General features: G+C 44.6%; 1 protein-coding gene across 2 annotated transcripts in view; it reads left to right on the forward strand.

The window, feature by feature from the left end:
* The window catches only part of satb2 (SATB homeobox 2), a 243,207-nt gene that overhangs the window by 215,823 nt on the left and 7,116 nt on the right, over positions 1-20,268 (forward strand). For both annotated transcript variants that reach the window (XM_080198766.1, XM_080198767.1), the window contains exon 12: positions 5,376-5,483. In XM_080198766.1, coding sequence (XP_080054892.1) covers positions 5,376-5,483 — 108 coding nt within the window. The remainder of the gene's footprint in view (positions 1-5,375; positions 5,484-20,268) is intronic.

Below are 20,268 nucleotides of genomic sequence, written 5' to 3' on the forward strand. Positions count from 1 at the left end.
TGTGCACTTTATCTATACCCTCCATAATCTTATACACCTCTATTAATCCCTCATTCTCCACCTTTCTAAGGAGAACATCCCCAATTTGCCCAATCTTTCCTCGTAGCTCAGGCCTTCCATACCAGGTAACATCCTGATAAACCTCCTCTGCACTCTCTCCAGAGTCTCCACTTCCTTCCGGGAGTGAGGCGACCAGAACTGGACGCAGTACTCCAAATGTGGGCGAACCAACATTCTATACAACTGCAACATTAGGCTCCAGCTATACCCCTTCCTATAAAGGCAAGCATACCATAAGCCTTCTTCGTCACCTTCTCCACCTGTACTGCCACCTTCAAGGACTTGTGTACTTGCCCCCCCAGGTCCCTCTGCATTTCTATACTCTTAATAGGCCCACCATTTATCGTGTAACTCCCCCCTACATTCTTTCTTCCGAAATGCATCACCTCGCATTTATCTGGATTAAATTCCATCTGCCATTTCTCTGCCCAATATACCAGCCTATCTATTTCCTGCTGTATTGCCTGACACTGCTCCTCACTATCAGCAAGTCCAGCCATCTTCGTATCATCTGCAAACTTGCTGATCACATCACTTACTCCCTCTTCCAAGTCGTTTATATATAGTACAAATAACAAAGGTCCCAGTACTGAGCCCTGCGGCACACCACTAGTAACAGACCTCCAGCTAGAAAAGGACCCTTCCCCTACTAGCCTCTGTCTCCTATTACCAAGCCAGTTCTTAATCCATCTAGACACCTGTCCTTGTATCCCATGAGCCTTAACCTTTTCCACCAACCTACCATGAGGGACTTTGTCAAACGACTTACTGAAATCCATGTCGACGACATCCACGGCTCGTCCTTCGTCAACCGTTTTTGTCACCTCCCCAAAAAATTCTACCAGATTCGTAAGGCACGACCTCCCCTTACAAATCCATGCTGCCTATCACTAATCAAATTGCCACACTCTAAATGCTTATACATCCTATCCCTAAGAATCTTCTCCAACAACTTCCCTACCACTGACGTCAAACTCACTGGCCTGTAATTACATGGGTTATCTCTACTACTCTTTTTAAACGGTACCACATATAGATAGGGGCATGTCGTCCGCTATGCTTCCTGAAGTCAATGACAATCTCCTTCATTTTGTTGACATTGAGGGAGAGATTATAGTTGTCATACCAGTTCACAAGTTTCTCTATCTCATTCCTGCACTCCGTCTCATCATTGTCTGAGATCTGACCCACTACGACGATGTCATCAGCAAACTTGAAAATCGAGTTGGAGGGGAATTTGGCCACACAGCCTTAGATGTATGAGGAGTATAGTGAGGGGCTGAGGACACAGCCTTGTGGGGCACTGGTGCTGAGGATAATGTTGGAGGTGGTGTTGTTGCCTGTCCTTACCGCCTGCTGTCTGTGGGTAGGAAATTCAGGATCCAGTTGCAGAGGGAGGAGCTGAGGCCCAAGCCACGGAATTTTTTAATGGATTTTGTGGGAATAATGGTATTGAAGGCTGAGCTGTTGTCAATAAATAGGAATCTGTCATGGGTGTCTTTGTTACCTAGGTGTGCCAGGGTTGAGTGCAGGGCCTGGGAAATGGCGACTGTTGTGGACCTGTTGCAGTGGTAGGCGGCGCACTGTAGTGGATCCAGGCTGTCTGGGAGGCTGGAATTGATTCGTGCCATGACTAACTTTTTGAAGCACTTCAAAATGATGGATGTCAGAGCCACTGGATCATAATCGTTAAGGCATCGTTTACAATTTAAAATAAAGTTAAGCAAGTAGGCTTACATTCACACTATAATGAAACTATTCTGAAAATCCCCTAGTTGCCACGTTGCGGCATTGGTTCGGCTGAGGGAGAATTTAGCAAAGCCAGTGGACCTAACCTGCACATCTTTGGACTGTGGGAGGAAACCAACGCAGACATAGAGAGAATGTGCAAACTCCACACAGACAGTGAACCAAGCTGGGAAACGAACCTGGATCCCTGGCGCTGTGAGGCAGCAGTGCTAATCACTGTGCCACTATGCTGCCATAGATAATTTGGAGTTGGAGACCAAGTGTAGTTTGTCAAAGCTCGCAGATGACGCTAAGTTGAGTGGTAGAGCAAAGTGTGCAGAGGACACTGAAAGTCTGCAGAGGGATATAAATAATTTAAGTGAGTGGGCAAGGGTCTGGCAGATAGAGTACAAATGTTGATAAATGTGAGGTCATTCATTTTGGTAGGAATAACAGCAGAATGGACTATTACTTAAAAGTAAAAAATTGCAGAATGCTGTTGTGCAGAGGGATCTGGGTGTCCTTGATTATGTATCTCAAAAAGTTGGTTTGCAGGTGCAGCAGTTATTAAGAAGGCAAATTGAATTTTGTCCTTCATTGCTAGAGGGATGGAGTTTAAAAACAGGGAGTTTGTTACAGTTGTAAAAGATGCTGGTAAGGTAACACCTGGAATACTGTGTACAGTTTTGGTATCTAACTTGAGAAAGGACATACAGGCACTTGTGGGGTGCAGAGCAGATTCACTAGGTTGATCCCAGAGTTGAAAGGATTGGCTTATGAGGAGACTGAGTATACTCATTGAAATTTAGAAGAATGAGGGGGGATCTTATCAAAAAATATAAAATTATGAAGAGAATAGATAAGATAGAAGTAGGGAGCTTGTTTCCAATGATGGGTGAAACTAGAACTAGGGGGCATAGCCTCAAAATAAGGGGGAGCAGATTTAGTATTGAGTTGAGGAGGAATTTCTTCACCCAAAGGGCTGTGAATCTGTGGAATTCCCTGTGCAGTGAAGCAGCTCGTTGAATGTTTTTAAGGCAAAGATAGATAAATTTTTGGACAGTAAAGAAATGAAGGGTTATGGTTAGCAGGGGGGTAAGTCCACAAAAGGATCAGCCATGATCTTATTGAATGGCAGAGCAGGCTCGAGGGGCAGATGGCCTACTCCTGCTCCTAGTTCTTATGTTCTTATGCTTCAACTAACTAAATTAGCATTTACAAACGGTTACATTCCAGATTCCATTGAGCAATGGAAAGGAGACATTTGGGGAGGAGGGGAAGCTCATGGATTTTCAGTGGCTGCAAGTGCAGTGACTCACTTGCTTTATTTAGGAGGTGATTGCCATTTTCAATCATTAAGCGGAACCAGTGCAGACAATAAACTTGACTGCTGACTTAAATATGCTGGATGGACTTAAAGTCCATCACTGGTTGCTAGAGAATCGTGGCTGAGGAATATCTTTGGGCCCCCTAACCTTCTGACTGAATAGGGGGTATGTTGGTCAGGTATCAGTAGCAGGAAGTGAAGTGGGAGGGGTGCCCCTTAATAGGAGGAGTGGTAGAAAATGAGATGGGAGGGCTGGGCAGCACAGTGACAGAGGTGGGTGATACTGTGGCGCATTGGTTAGCATTGCTGCCTCAGAGACTATCTGTGTGGAGTTTGCACGCTTTCCCATGTCAGCATGGGTTTCCTCTGGGTGCTCCAGTTTCCTCCCACAGTCTAAAGATGTGCAGGTTAGGTGGATTGGCCATGCTAAATTGCCCCTTAATATCCCAAGGTGCGTAGGTTATATGTATTAGCCATGGTAAATGTGTGGCGTTATAGGGATAGAGCGGGGAGAGGGCCTGAGTAAGATATGAAGTTTCATAGTTTGGAAGTTAAACTGTGCCAAAGTTAAAGTGTTCAAATTAAAAAAATTCATGTTTTCTCTGTACAGCAATGAAAAATGTTTCCCAACTTACTGATCTTCAAAAGGGGTCAGTCTCTGCTATTTCTTCACAGGCCCTCATAACATTTTCTTTCTTTGGCTTCACCAGAGGGTGAACAAGACCAGATTTTTTCCATAACAAATACCAAAGGCAAGATATGCTATGAAAATGAAGGATTAGCAGAAGTCAATTTTTTAATCGAATGAGAGCGGGCGAAAAGTCGGGATTTATTTGGCAAATATGTATGTCAGTGAAAGATGTGAATAATCTCTTGTTCCTGATTTGCTGCAATTGATGAGAAACTGCCTAGCTGTTTCTCTGTAACCTCAGAACTGCTCCAGTCAATCTGACTTGGCTGTGGAGAGTCCTCCTTGTGCACAAGTAATTAAACACCTTGCATTGGATGCATGCTCCAATTCTCTTCTTGTTCACCATTCTGCACCACCCCCGCCCACCCAACGCCCCCCCAACCCCCTCCCCGCCCAGCCCCCCCACCCCCCGGCATACCCAATACAAGATAGTTCACCTTCAAGCATCCTCCTTCAATCGGTAGTGTGGGAGAATGGGTCACGGATTCTCTTATAACCGCAGATCCCAGTGCTACTCCATGCTCAGCCAATCGGATATGGGCTGTTTGTGTAAGGAGTCAACTGAGGGCCTTTAGATTGCTGTTACCCAAGAGAACCCTTTACAATAGTCTGTCAGAAGAATCAGTGTGGAGTCTTTCAGCTGAATGGCTTCTTCTGCCCTCTAGGGATTCTATGACTTTTGGTAGGAGATGAGGTGAGAAGGGTATCTTTGGCAGGAGATGAGGTAAGAAGGGTATCTTTGGCAGGAGCTGAGGTGAGAGGGGTAGCTTTGGCAGGAGGTGAGGTGAGAGGGGTAGCTTTGGCAGGAGGTGAGGTGAGAGGGCTATCTTTCGCAGGAGGTGGCACAGTGGTTAACACTGCTGCCTCACAACGCCTGGGGCCCACATTCAATTCCCGGCTTGGGTCACTGCCTGTGCAGAGTCTGTACATTCTCCCCATGTCTGCGTGAGTTTCCTCGAGTGTTCTGGTTTTCCTCCCACAGTCCAAAGATATGCGGGTTAGGTGGATTGGCCATGCTAAATTGCCCCTGAGTGTCAGGCAGACTAGCAGGGTAAATACATGGTGTAACAGGGATTGGGCCTGGATGTGATTATAGTGGTGCAGACTTGATGGGCAAATGGCTTCTTTCAGCACCGTAGAGATTCTATTCTAATCTATAAAGGAAGTGAGGTGGAGGGGTATCTTTGGCAGAACAAAAGATTATGTTTATCTTTTAATTAGATGCATTCTAGTTCAAAATCATGACCATTATCAGCTGATCACTTTGTATGTATGTACTGAAGGAGCACAGCTAGTTCACAGAGGCTCTGGAGGATGAAAGCCTGGCTGATGTACCAATAATCTAAATTATATACAAAGAAATTGGGTGCATTAAATGGAAGCATGTCCTTTAGTCACCACCTACAGATCTTGCTTTGATTGAGTGAACGTGGGAGACCCATTTCTGTCTGGCTGACTGGGCTGAAGTTTATTCTGTTCTCGGCCAGACCGCCTGGTGGGTTGTCTCATGAAGAGGCAGGCCTGTCACTCCAGAGGGGAAAACCTAACTTTGTCTGTTTCGCCCTGCAGCAAGCGCACATCCGATTGGCTGAGCATGGAGGAGCACTGGGATCTGCAGTCATAAGAGAGTCTGTGACCCGTTCTCCCACACTACCGGCTGAAGGAGGATGCTTAAAGGTGAGCTACTGGGGGGAGGGTGTGGGGGGCTGCGCGATGGTGAACAAAATGAGAATTGGAGTATAGTAAATTAAATAATAAAAACAAAATGTTGTAAAATGATTTGAAAATAATAAATGCATCAGCTGGGACAAGAATAAATGGATTGTGCAGAAAGCAGATATAGATACAGACAATCCTATTCAAGGTAATCTGCTCGTAAGGATACAGCTGTGGTACCTGCTGTCTCTGTCCCATATGGAGGCAGGCAACCATGTCATGTGCAGTGGCTGTGTTCCTCAAAAGCTGCAGGATCTCTCACTGCAAAGCACAGCTGTAAATTAGCAAAATGTTCCAATGCTACAAGGCCACATGTAGCAATAGTGAGATCTAGAATTTGATGCAAATGAAGACGCTGATCATTTTCTTTGCTAGCTCAGGCACAACGATTTAATTCACACCACTCGTGCAGTAAATTTTTTGTTAATCAGTGGCTGCTCATTTGCATAATTTATTCAGGTGTCAGGATCAGGACTACTTTCCCCAGAAATACCAGAAGTCATTGTACAGAAAAGAGTGAGCAGAAATGTGTTTGAAAATCAGGATGTTTGGAGCTGAGAACAAACTGAGAAACTTCTCCCTCAGTCTGACAAAAGCCCTTAAAGCTGGCAGTTAAGAAATAATAAGTTTGAGACTCAACAGTCACGCAGTGAGACAAAATATTAATTCTGCGGGAAGTTATTCAATTATTCTGCTGTTGTATATGCAAATTGAACTTTAATTTAGGGTGGCACGGTAGCACAGTGGTTAGCACTGCTGCTTCACAGCTGCAGGGTCCTGGGTTCGATTCCCAGCTCAGGTCATTGTCTGTGTGGAGTTTGCACATTCTCCTCGTGTCTGTGTGGGTTTCCTCCGGTTTCCTCCCACAGTCCAAAGATGTGCCAGTTAAGTTGATTGGCCATGCTAAGAAATTGCCCCTTAGTGTCCAGGGATGTGTAGGTTAGAGGGATTAGTGGGTATAATATGTAGGGATGTGGGGGTACGGCCTGGGTGGGATTGTGTTCGGTGCAGACTCGATGGGCTGAAGGGCCTCTTTCTGCACTGTAGGGGTCTGTGATTCTAATTATCCGCTGTCCTGAAAATCCTGGCAGAAGTTTTTGGAAAATGTTACATGTAAGACACGGGCAATATCAACAAACCTTTCACATTTTCAGTCGCAGCAACAAAATAAAATGAATGAAAATAACAATTCCACCAAATTTATCCCCAAATTTATCCTTGTGTCATATTTTCGTCTATGTGTAAAAAAAGTTGGTAATAATCACTACTACGCACAATCACCAAAATATCTGCATCCATGTTGTATCATTCTATGATTGCTATACCTCTGACAAAGTCAGACCCAGCAAACTTGTTCAAGTAGCAGTTGAGTTATCCAGGTACTGTTGCTGGTGGAATGTGGCTGTATCCAATCTCTTTTCATTACGTATCCTCAATGTACTTACTTTGTCTATTATTGCAGGAGGTGAGGTGAGAGAGGTATCTGTAGCAGGAGGTGAGGAGAGGAGGGGTATCTGTAGCAGGAGGTGAGGAGAGGAGGGGTATCTGTAGCAGGAGGTGAGGTGAGAGAGGTATCTGTAGCAGGAGGTGAGGAGAGGAGGGGTATCTGTAGCAAGAGGTGAGCAGAGGAGGGGTATCTGTAGCAAGAGGTGAGGCGAGGAGGGGTATCTTTAGCAGGAGGTGAGGAGAGGAGGGGTATCTTTAGCAGGAGGTGAGGAGAGGAGGGGTATCTGTAGCAGGAGGTGAGGAGAGGAGGGGTATCTTTAGCAGGAGGTGTGGAGAGGAGGGGTATCTGTAGCAAGAGGTGAGGCGAGGAGGGGTATCTTTAGCAGGAGGTGAGGAGAGGAGGGGTATCTTTAGCAGGAGGTGAGGAGAGGAGGGGTATCTTTAGCAGGAGGTGAGGAGTGGAGGAGTATCTTTAGCAGGAGGTGAGGAGAGGAGGGGTATCTTTAGCAGGAGGTGAGGAGTGGAGGGGTATCTTTAGTAGGAAGTGTGGAGAGGAGGGGTATCTGTAGCTGTAAGTGAGGAGAGGAGGGGTCTCTTTAGCAGGATGTGAGTTGAGGAAGGGTCTCTGTAGTAGGAGATGCAGAGAGGAGGGGTATCTGTAATAGGAGGTGCGGAGTGGAGGGGTATTGGTAGAAGGAGGTGCAGAGAAGAGGGATATCTATAGCAGGAGGTGAGGAGAGGAAGGATACCTTTAGCAGGATGTGAGGTGAGGAGGGGTCTCTGTAGTAGGAGGTGCGGAGGGGAGGGGTATCTGTAGTTGTAGGTGAGGAGAGGAGGAATATTTTTAGCAGGACGTGAGGAGAGGAGGGGTATCTTTAGCAGGAGGTGAGGAGAGGAGGGGTATCTTTAGCAGGAGGTGAGGAGAGGAGGGGTATCTGTAGCAGGAGGTGAGGAGAGGAGGAGTATCTTTAGCAGGAGGTGAGGAGAGGAGGGGTATCTTTAGCAGGAGGTGAGGAGTGGAGGAGTATCTTTAGCAGGAGGTGAGGAGAGGAGGGGTATCTTTAGCAGGAGGTGAGGAGTGGAGGAGTATCTTTAGCAGGAGGTGAGGAGTGGAGGGGTATCTTTAGCGGGAGGTGAGGAGAGGAGGGGTATCTTTAGCAGGAGGTGAGGAGAGGAGGGGTATCTTTAGCAGGAGGTGAGGAGAGGAGGGGTATCTTTAGCAGGAGGTGAGGAGAGGAGGGGTATCTTTAGCAGGAGGTGAGGAGAGGAGGGGTATCTTTAGCAGGAGGTGAGGAGAGGAGGGGTATCTTTAGCAGGAGGTGAGGAGAGGAGGGGTATCTTTAGCAGGAGGTGTGGAGAAGAGGGGTATCTTTAACCAAGGCACAACTGGGATTAACATTGAACCAGCCATTTTGTGAGTATCTAGGAAGGGACAAGTTACCACCTTCACTTAGCACAAAATGAAGATGATAAAATTGTGTTGCTAAAGCTACCGGTGTATACATATATCCAGATGTATAGGTAGACAAAAGAGCACACGCGTTGATGTACACATGCAGAGACTTACAGGGCTGAATTTTCACACCAAGGAAGAAGTCCTGCCATTAGAGCTGAAAGCAACAGCCAATCAGCTACCAGCCAGAGACAGGAGTAGCATTTTACTGGCTGCAGTCAGATAAGAGGCCGCTACTGTCCCATTGGTGAGAGTAGCCCACTTCTCAGAGTTGCCAGCTTATCAGAAGGCTGGCAGCTTGGCTGCATCACCTTTAGGGGTAGCCACTGCTGAGGCTGCAGGGTGATGGGAGAGGCGCTCTCAAAGACAAAATCAGCTTTCCCTGAGCCAGGGCGAGGTAGGAAGGCCCAGACAGTTTTGGGAGTTTCCAGTAGCACTCTTGTAGCCTGGGGGGCAGCCATTGCTGCTGTGGTGGCTTGGGCTATGATCTCTTCGTATGCTAAGGAGCAGCCATAAAAGAGAATCCGATCCATTCCCTCGGGAATCTACCACTGGGAGGCCTCCAGGGTTTACCATGCACACACTCATGCTTGAATTAATTATTATCCATTGGATTCTGTACACCAGTTATTAATTTGCAGAGAAAAAGATCAGATAGTATTTCAAAGCCTTACAAATTGTCTGTATCTCAAACCACGGAACGAAACCGCTTCCAAATGCAACATAAAATCAGGATGCCAATCAATTTGACCAGGAATGAGCAGTCTGAGAATAAAAATTCTGAAATTTGAAGGATTGAAGCTCATTATCAAACATTCTCACTCAAGTTCAGTTACCAGATAATAGACAGAAATCTGACAGAGATCAGATCAGAACCTTCTGCCAAAATAAAACAAATTCACATTTAACGTGTAAACCATCTAGCAACTTGTGGTGAGGAAGAGAAACTGAGTGAATTGTGAATCAATGTAAGATGCTGGACAGTTTCCACCTTTCTATTCTTCATGTCTCAATAATGGCAGCTCCCCAGCAATCTCCCTGTGACTCTCGAGAAATTGATGCATTTTCACCGTAGTTACCGATGAAACCAGCCACAGGAAGTTAGGGCTACTATTTAACTGTGTAAGTAGTTTTTAATTATGAGAGTCACAAAAAGAAACAATTTGCACCAGGGAGTCTCATTTCTACAGCTATTAATTTGTTGTTGGCAATTTTTAAAATTTAAAATGTTTCTTACATTTATTTCATCCTTTTCCTTTCTCTCATAATCAAGCCTTTCTTACCCTTCCTACTGCACCTGAAGTGACTGGAATTCAGCTTGTTTTTTCCTATCTATACATGAATCTCATTGATCAAGAAGATAGGCTGTTGGTCCCATCATTTGCCATTAACTTGGGTGCCCTTGTGCTATTCTTAGCTCAAAGTTCTGGCAGCTGCCATTGCAAAAACACATTTCAAAACTGATGGAATGGAAGATAAATTTGAATGAACAGGGAATGCCCTATTTTAACAAATTTGGTTAGCTTAGTTGGCTGGACGGCTGATAGAACATAGAACATAGAAAACTACAGCACAAACAGGCCCTTCAGCCCACAAGTTGCGCTGATCATATCCCTACCTACTGGGCCTACCTATAACCCTCAATCCCATTAAATCCCATGTACTCATCCAGGAGTCTCTTAAAAGATCCCAACGAGTTCGCCTCCACCACCAACAATGGCAGCCAATTCCACTCACCCACCATCCTCTGAGTGAAAAACTTACCCCCGACATCTCCTCTCTACCTGCTCCCCAGCACCTTAAACCTATGTCCTCTTGTAGTGACCATTTCAGCCCTGGGAAATAGCCTCTGAGAATTCACCCGATCTATACCTCTCAATACTTTATAAACCTCTATCAGGTCACCTCTCAACCTTCGTCTCTCCAAGGAGAAAAGACCAAGCTCCCTCAACCTATTCTCATCAGGTATGCCACCCAATCCAGGCAACATCCTTTTCAATCTCCTGTGCACCCTTTCAATAGCTTCCACGTCCTTCTTATAGTGAGGCGACCAGAACTGCGCACAGTACTCCAAGTGGGGTCTGACAAGGGTCTTATAAAGCTGCAGCATTATCTCCCGACTCCTAAACTCAATCCCTCGATTAATGAAGGCTAGTACACCATACGCCTTCTTGACCACATCCTCCACCTGCCGATTTAAGAGTCCTATGGACCCGGACTCCAAGGTCCTTCTGATCCTCTACACTGCTAGGAGTCTTAGCCTTGATATTATGCTCCTTCATCCCATTGGACCTGCCAAAATGGACCACTACATATTTATCCGGGTTGAAGTCATGCTGCAGAGTGATGCCAAAAGCATGGGTTCAAATCCCGTACTGGCTGAGGTTATTCATGAAGGTCCACCTCTCAGTCTTACTCCTTCCCTGAGGTGTGGTGATCCTCAGATTAAATTACTACTCTTTGAGGGGGAGTGCAGCCTTTGGTCATCTGCAACGATGGCAATTTTGCCTTTACCTTAACAAATTCTCTGCCAATGCTTAACCTAAGAAACATGTTAAACATTACCTACATCTCCATAAAATGCAATTGATGCAAAAGACAGTCACAACACAGTTGACCAGAAATATGTGGGCTCTAGCTTAATTCAAAAACTATCCCATGTTGAAATATATTCCATTTACTTGAGATGCATTAAAACAAATTAAACATAATTGGGTCTTTTAGATTCTAATTGAACCATAAATGAATGTCAAGTGGTTTAAGTCATGTGACTAGTAAAAAATCAAATTGTACCAATCGTAAACCACCACTAGCGACCAGACCACACATGTGGCAAGAACGCATGAGATTGAGTTATGTGGGAGTCATATTGAAAGTGTTTTGAGATTCTTCCCCCATTAGGTTTAAAGCAAGATATCATCTGAATCTAATTTAGATTTCAATGTTCAGCATTTTTAAATCACCACCTTGGACTACAATATCCCACTTGCAAATCAAACTGGAAGCCAACCTGTGACCTTTCCTCATTTAATATATAAAATCTCATGAATTTCCATGGAAACTAATCCTGATCACTATCACAACACCAGTACATAATACAACTTTCCTGAACATGATCATTCAATATCTTACTTCCTTTCCTGCAGGCATGTATTTCACACATGGCTACCAGCTGCTTTTAATTGTGGTGTTTAGAACATTATCCCCTTTATCCTCTTTGTTTTCTCTCTTATCTTTTTAAATCAGTGCACTCCTGAAACATTATTATTTATAGAGTTGAATTTCATTTTTACCAAATGGATTTAGCATCTGATGTCTGCTGCTGGGTCTTCAACCCATCATTTGCCTTTATGTCTCCCATATTTTATAAATAATTTCTTAATTATTACCACACCCATGACTTAAGTACTAATAAAATGCATGGAAAATATCAACCAGAATATAGCAATTGTGCTTAAGAAATTAAAAACACATACACAGTCTGCAACAGGAATAAATTCTTTGTCTTCAATTTTACAACACCTTTTCTCTATAATTTGGATAAACCTGAACTTGCAATGATTCCTACAGTTCTATATAGTTATTCTATTAATTTGCCAACACCCATTTTATTTTGTTGATTACTTGAAGATGAAGCAGGCGTCCCTCTGTCTCCTTTAAGTTGTTTGCTTCACTAATGTCACCATTGGGTTTCAAAAAAAACCCACATTTTATTGGAAAATTTCCAGCAGATTTGGCTGCAATCAGAAGTCTAAAGTATGAAACTCCTACTTATTTCAAAATGCAGCACCTTAAAGAAAACTCCTTTAGCTTTTATTTGAATTCCATTATAATTCTGAAACAAAGGTCAAACAATCTGATTTGTAGGACATCACAATCTCCCTCTTTGCTCCTTTTTAACTGAGGTCCTGAACCTCCTATTTGTGAACATCAGTTGCACAGTGAGAGAAAACAAGAACAAACAGCTATCCCTGTGTAATAATTTCTGTTCACTAGTTAGGTAAATAATGACTGCAACGTAAATAACTATAACGTTCACGGCTGTCAGTCAGCTTCCGAGAAAGTTCTTGAACAGAAACCTGAACTCGCCAAGCTGATCCTTCTTCATCCCTGATTGGCTCCCTGGGTCATGTGACCCTTACTCTGCAGCTAGATCTTTAAGGGGACAATCACTACATCCACCCCCTTTAAGTTATTTTATACAAATGTGAGTACTCAATTTTCAGAGCCAAGATAATTAAACATTTAGTAAATGAAATTAGTCAATTATAAATTAAGCCTTTCAGGGAATTTCGGAATCCTTGTGGAGTGGCATAGCTCCTCTGTCTGGGATACTTCCACAAGATTACTGTCAGCCAAAACCACAATGACAAATGCCTCTTCAGGCACAGGCAGTTCAGTTCCATCTGTTTCCATGGAGATGTTGGTTGTGTCTGACACAGTATGACCAGGTTCTTCTATGCTTGGAAATTCAACAATATTCCCAGATAGCAGTATAGCTCCTGATGGCAGTACTGGCTGCTGGGGCAACTCTTGTTCTCTCAAATGGTCCACGTTTTTCCGGAAAATCCTTCCTCCTACATCCATTTGATAAGACAGGGTTCCATTTTGATCTACTTTCAATATTCCTCACATTCACATCTTCATCTGCTTAAAACAATTGTATTGACTTACATGAATCACTTTTTGTCTTCCAACTGCTTTGGCTGGCCTCTACCTTTGCCGGAAAACTTGGAAATATGAGGCTCAATCTCATTCTGAGATGACGGTTCATTAACAATTCTGCTGGCAGGACTCCCATTGCTGCAGGTAGAGTGGTTCTGTAAACCAGAAAGAATCATCAGATTCTGGTCTGCTGGCTCCCTCTTGACTGCTTCTTTAAGCCACACTTAAAAGTTTGCATTGCTGGATGTTGGGTGGTAAAGACCGAATGTGCTTGATACTGAGACAAACCTTTGTGCATGTTTATTGTAACATAACCTCGGGAAACGTTGTCTAACTTAAGTTGCTGATGTGCTTGGCTCAGATCCAGCTTTGTAAAAGTCTGAACCCTGGCCAGCTTAGAACATAGAACATAGAACAGCACAGCACAGTACAGGCCATTCGGCCCTCAATGTTGTGCTGTGCTATGTCTAAACCCAAGATCAAGCTATCCCACTCCCTATAATTCTGGTGTGCTCCATGTGCCTATCCAATAACCGCTTGAAAGTTCCTAAAGTGTCCGACTCCACTATCATAGCAGACAGTGTATTCCACACCCCAACCACTCTGAGTGAAGAATCTACCTCGGACATCCCTCCTATATTTCCCACCATGAACATTATAGTTATGCCCCCTAGTAACAGCTACATCCACCCGAGGAAATAATCTCTGCACATCCACTGTATCTATCCCCCTCATCACCTTGTAAGCATCTATTAAGTCGCCTCTCATCCTTCTCCAATCTAAAGAGAAAAGCCCCAGCTCCCTCAACCTTTCCTCATACGACCTACCCTCCAAACCAGGCAGCATCCTGGTAAATCTCCTTTGCACTCTCTCCAATGCTTCCACATCTTTCTTATAGTGAGGTGACCAGAACTGAACACAATATTCTAAATGTGGTCTCACCAATATCTGGTATAGTTGCAGTATAACCCCACGGCTCTTAAACTCAAACCCCTCTTAAGCTTGTGTTGGGAATGGATACTTGTCTAATTTGGCAGCCTGATTAACTATTAATTTGTAGTCTCCACAGAAGCGGACAATGTTGTCAGGCTTTTTCCATGAGGTCTATGGGTGCTGCCTGCTCCATGAGTTGAACTGGCTGGTTAATACCTAATTTTTCCACCTTCTTTAATTCTGTGTCCAATTTTTCTCACAAGGTACTGGTCTAGCTCTTAGAAACAAAATGAGAGATTGCTTCTGGATCTACATAGATCTTTGCCTGGAGGCCCTTTATTTTATCTAACTCTTTGTAAAAGCATTCACATTAACTCAGGCAAACCCCTTCCCATATATTTAGCTTAACTTGATTACTTTGAGTCAATCATTGCCCAAAAGACCGGCACTTGGACTGACATTATTGCTGGGAGCTGGGTGGACTGCTGCCAATAGCTAATGGTACCTTTTATCTTGATGGATTTTCATGTATAAGTTGTTAATTTTGTCGTGGTACCCCTCAAACTCAATAGCTGGATTCCTTCTTGTAAATAGCAAAATGTGTGTTTTCCTATCACTGTGGCAGAAGTTCCTGTAACAGCTTCCATCTTCAAGGGCCTACTCTTTACCCAAAGCATCAAAGTTAGGGACTACCTTGCCCACTTTCATGTTGAATAATGAGTGAACATTTAAATCCTTGACACTGCATGCTTCCATATTATGCACTTGTGATGGAGGGGCAAGGCTTGATCACAGGGAGTCATACCTAACAAATTCAATTGGATTTTCTGAGCAGGTGCATAGGTAAGGGTAGTGCAGCTGATGTAGTTTTTATGGGTTTCAGCAAAGCTTTAGACACGGTCCCATATGGAAGACTATAAAGAAGATATGGGACTTCAGTTGTGTGGACAGACTAGAGAAGCTATGCTCATTCTCATTGGAAAAGAGATGGTTGACAGGGGATTTCTTAGAGGTGTTCAAATTCATGAGGGCTCTGGACTGATCAAATAGGGAGAAATTATTCCCATTGTCAGAATGGTGAAGAACCAACTTGACTTCTATGAGAACATTGCACAACATCAGTTGCCTTCAAGAGAATGTTACACAATAGTCAGTGCCTACAGGAGAAGCAAACACAAGAATTGAAAAATATTTGCTGTCAAATAACTCCTTTTATGACCGCAGAGCTTTTTAATGCGCTTCACATGTCACTTTTGAGTGTAGTCAAGTGGATCGTCACTCATAATTATATTGAATGGAGGGCAGGCTTGGTAAACTAAATGGTCCACTCCCATGTTTCTCTATCAAGCATAATCAATATGCACACAACAAGATTACTCAAAGGAAGGGTGCTGATTCCAGGGATGGTGGGACTGATGTATAAGGAGAGATTAACTAGGTTAGGATTGTTTTTGCTGGAGTTCAGATGAATGGGGGGTGGGGGTGGTGGGGTGGAGAGGTCCCATAAGGTTTTATAAAATTCTAACAGGTCTAGACAGGTTAGATGTAGGGAAAATGTTCCCAATGGTGAAGGAGTCCAGAACCAGGGGTCACAATCTAGGCTAGACCATTTAGAATGGGGTGAGGAATTCATCCAAAGAGTGGTGAGCCTGTGGAATTCATTACCACAGGAAGTAGTTGATGCCAAAACACTGAATGCATTCAAGAGGCAGCTGATACAGCATTTGGGGCAAAAGGGATCAAAGGTTATGGGGAGAAAGCAGGATTAAGCTATTGAGTTACATGATCAGTCATGATCGTAATGAATGGCGGAACAGGCTCGAAGGGCCAAATGGTTCCTCTTGCTCGTATCTTCCATGCTTCTATGTCACCATGTTGAGGGTTTATTCCATGCCTCCTAATAGCCAGCGGGAAATAGAGGACCAGATATGCAGACGGATTTTGGAAAGATGCAAAAAGAACAGGGTTGTTGTGGTGGGTGATTTTAACTTTCCCAATATTGGCTGGGACTCACTTACTGCGAGGGGCTTGGATGGGGCAGAATTTGTAAGGAGCGTCTAAGTGGGTTTCTTGAAACAATATATAAATATAAAGAAGCCACATTAGACCTGGTACTGGGGAATGAGCCTGGCCAAATGATTGAAGTTTTGGGAGGAGAGTATTTCAGGAACAGTGATCAGTAAGCTTTAAGGTGCTTGTGGATGAGGACGAGTGGTCCTTGGGTGAAGGTGTTAAATTGGGGGAAGACGAACTATAATGACATTCGGCAGGATGTGGGGAGTTTAGACGGGGGGAGGCTGTAGAGGATAGATCAACATCTGACATGTTGACATATCTATTTTAACGCCAGGAGTGTAGTGAATAAGGTAGATGAGCTTAGGGCGTGGATTGCTGCTTGGGAATGTGATGTGGTGGCCATTACGGAGACTTGGATGTCTCAGGGACAGGACTGGGTACTTCAGGTGCCAGGTTTCAGATGCTTCAGGAAGGACAGGGAGGGTGGCAGAAGAGGTGGCGGAGTGGCACTGTTAATCAGGGACAGTGTCATGGCTGCAGAGAAGGTGGATGCCGTGGAGGGACCATCTACAGAGTCTCTGTGGGTGGAAGTTAGGAACAGCAAAGGGTCGAAAACTTTGCTGGGTGTATTCTATAGGCCGCCCAATAGTGACAGGGAAGTTGAGGTGCAGATAGGGAAACAGATTCTGGAGAGATGTAGTAATAACAGAGTTGTCGTAATGGGAGACTTCAATTTCCCAAACATCGATTGGAATATCCCAAGGGTAAGGGGTTTGGATGGGGAGGAGTTTGTTAGGTGTGTTCAGGAAGGTTTCCTGACACAGTACGTGGATAAGCCTACGAGAGGAGAGGCTGTACTTGACCTGGTACTGGCGAATGAACCAGGACAGGTGATGGATCTCTCGGTAGGAGAGCATCTTGGGAATGGTGATCATAATTCTATCTCCTTCACAATTGCATTGGAACGAGATAGGATCAGTCAGGCTAGGAAGGTGTTTGTCTGGAGTAAGGGGAAATACGAAGACGTCAGGAAGTTACTTGGACAAATAAACTGGAAGGAGGAGTTTTTAGAGAAAAGTACCGAAGGAAGGTGGCGGATATTCAAGGAATGTTTGCCTGGAGCTCTGCATGACAACGTTCCGATGAGACAAAGAGGTTTTGGTAGGTCGCGGGAACCGTGGTGCACGAAGGCTGTGGTGAACCTAGTCAGGAGGAAAAGGAAGGTGTACAAAAGGTTCAGGGAGCTAGGAGATGTTAAGGATCTTGAGGAGTATAAGGATTGTAGAAAGGAGCTTAAAAGGGAAATTAGGAGAGCCAGAAGGGGTCATGAGAAGGCCTTGGCGGGTAAGATTAAGGAAAATCCCAAGGCCTTCTATAAACATGTGAAAAGTAAAAGGATGAGAAGAGAAGGGATAGGACCTATAAAAGGTGAAGGGGGAAAGGCCTGTGTGGAACCAGAAGAAATGGTGCTTAATGAGTACTTTGCCTCAGTATTCACAGTGGAAACTAATCTGGGAGATTTTGCTACGGATTTACAGCAGATGGAAAAGATTGAGTATGTGGATATTAAGGAAGAGGATGTGTTAGAACTTTTGAATTCTATCAAGATAGATAAGTCGCCGGGACCAGATGGGATGTACCCCAGGATACTGTGGGAGGTGAGGGAGGTGATTGCAGAGCCCCTGGCGATGATCTTTGCGTCATCAATGGAGACGGGAGAGGTTCCGGAAGATTGGACGATTGCGGATGTGGTTCCTATTTTCAAGAAAGGGAACAGAGATAGCCCGGGAAATTACTGACCGGTGAGTCTGACCTCAGTGGTTGGTAAGCTAATGGAGAGGCTTCTGAGGGACAAAATTTACGAGCATTTGGAGAGGTTTGACATGATCAGAAATAGTCAGCATGGTTTTGTCAAGGGCAGGACGTGCCTTATGAGCCTAGTTGAGTTCTTCGAAAATGTGACTAAACACATTGACGAAGGAAGTGCAGTGGACGTGGTGCACATGGACTTCAGCAAGGCGTTTGATAAGGTCCCCCATGCAAGACTTCTTGAGAAGGTGAGAGGGCATGGGATCCAAGGGGCTTTGGCCTTGTGGATCCAGAACTGGCTTGCCTGCAGAAGGCAGAGAGTGGTTGTGGATGGGTCTTTTTCTGCATGGAGGTCAGTCACCAGTGGAGTGCCCCAGGGATCTGTTCTAGGACCCTTGCTGTTTGTCATTTTCATAAATGACCTAGATGAGGAAGTGGAGGGATGGGTTAGTAAGTTCGCTGATGACACGAAGGTCGGTGGTGTTGTGGATGGTCTGGAAGGATGTCAGAAGTTGCAGCAGGACATAAATAGGATGCAGGACTGGGCGGAGAAGTGGCAGATGGACTTCAACGCGGATAAATGTGTAGTCGTCCATTTTGGCAGGACCAATGGGATGAACGAGTACACTATCAAGGGCAGGAGTCTTAGTAGTGTTGAAGAGCAGAAGGATCTTGGGGTCCGGGTCCACAGGACTCTTAAATCGGCCTCGCAGGTGGAGGATGTGGTCAAGAAGGCGTATGGTGTACTGGCCTTCATTAATCGAGGGATTGAGTTTAGGAATCGGGAGGTAATGCTGCAACTTTATAAGACCCTTGTCAGGCCTCACTTGGAGTACTGTGCGCAGTTCTGGTCGCCTCACTATAGGAAGGACGTAGAAGCTATTGAAGGGGTACAGAGGAGATTTACAAGGATGTTGCCTGGATTGGGAGGCATGCCTTATGAAGTTAGGTTGAGGGAGCTGGGACTCTTCTCCCTGGAGAGACGAAGGTTGAGAGGCGACTTGATAGAAGTTTACAAAATGTTGAGAGGAATAGATAGGGTGGATTCTCAGAGGCTATTTCCCCGGGTTGAAATGGTCGCTACGAGAGGACACAGATTTAAGGTGCGGGGAGGCAAGTACAGAAGTGATGTTAGGGGTAAGTTTTTCACTCAGAGGGTGGTGAGTGAATGGAATCGGCTGCCGTCAGTGGTGGTGGAGGCGAACTTGCTGGGGTCTTTTAAAAGACTTCTGGATGAGTATATGGAATTTAATGGGATTGGGGGTTGTAGATAGGTCTATGGATTGGTAGGTGTTGATGTGATCGGCGCAACTCGTGGGCCGAAGGGCCTGTTTGTGCTGTAGTGTTCTATGTTCTATGTTGAAGTCATTCAAATATCAGCTGATTGGAATTCAGGACTGGCATGTACCTGTGCGGATGAAGGATAAATGTATCAAGTATCGGGAACCCTGGTTAATGAGGGATATTATGAGCCTTGTCAAAAAGGAAAAGGAAGCATCTGCAAGCTCGAAAAGGCCTAGGACAGATAAAGCCCTTGAAGAATATAAGGAAAGTAGGAAGGAACTTAAGGAAGGAGTTAGGAGGACTAAAAGAGTTCCGAAAATCCTTGGCAAACAGGATTAAAGAAAATCCTAAGGCATTTATAAGAATATAAAGAGCAAGAGGATAACTAGGGAAAGGGTTAGTTCACCCCAGGATAGTGGAGGAAATCTATGCATGGAACCAGAGGGAATGGCCGAGATACTAAATTAATACTTCGCCTCAGTATTCACCAAAGAGAAGGACTTGGTGGATGAGGAGCTTAAGATAGGGTGTACAAATACTCTGGGTCATGTCGATATCAAAAACGAGAAGGAGTTGGACATCTTGAAAAGCATTTAAGTAGATAAGTCCCCAGGGCCTGATGGGATCTACCCCAGAATACTGAGGGAGGCAAGGGCAGAAATTGCTGGGGCCTTGACAGAAATCTTTGTATCTTCATTGGCTACAGGTGAAGTTCCAGAGGGCTGGAGAATAGCCAATGTTGCTCCATTGTTTATGAAGGGCAGCAGAGGTAATCCAAGAAATTATAGGCTAGCGAGCCTTATATCAGTGGTAGGGAAATTATTGGAAAAGATTGTTAGGGACAGGATTTACTCACATTTGGAAACAAATTGACTTATTAGTGATAGACAGCAAGATTTTGTGAAGGGAAGGTCCTGCCTCACTAACTTGATGAGCTTTTCGAGGAAGTGACGAAGATGATAGATGAGAGAAAGGCAGTGGATATTGTACACATGGACTTTAATAAAATCTTTGACAAAGTACCTCATGGTAGACTGATACGAAAGGCAAAATCACACAGGATCAGAGGAGAACTGGCGAGATGAATACAGAACTGGCTTGGCCATAGAAGACGGAGGGTAGCAGTAGAGGGGTGCTTTT

The sequence above is a fragment of the Carcharhinus amblyrhynchos genome, chromosome 11 (assembly GCF_965287045.1).
Source record: "Carcharhinus amblyrhynchos chromosome 11, sCarAmb.v2.hapA, whole genome shotgun sequence".
Taxonomy (NCBI): Eukaryota; Metazoa; Chordata; class Chondrichthyes; order Carcharhiniformes; family Carcharhinidae; genus Carcharhinus; species Carcharhinus amblyrhynchos.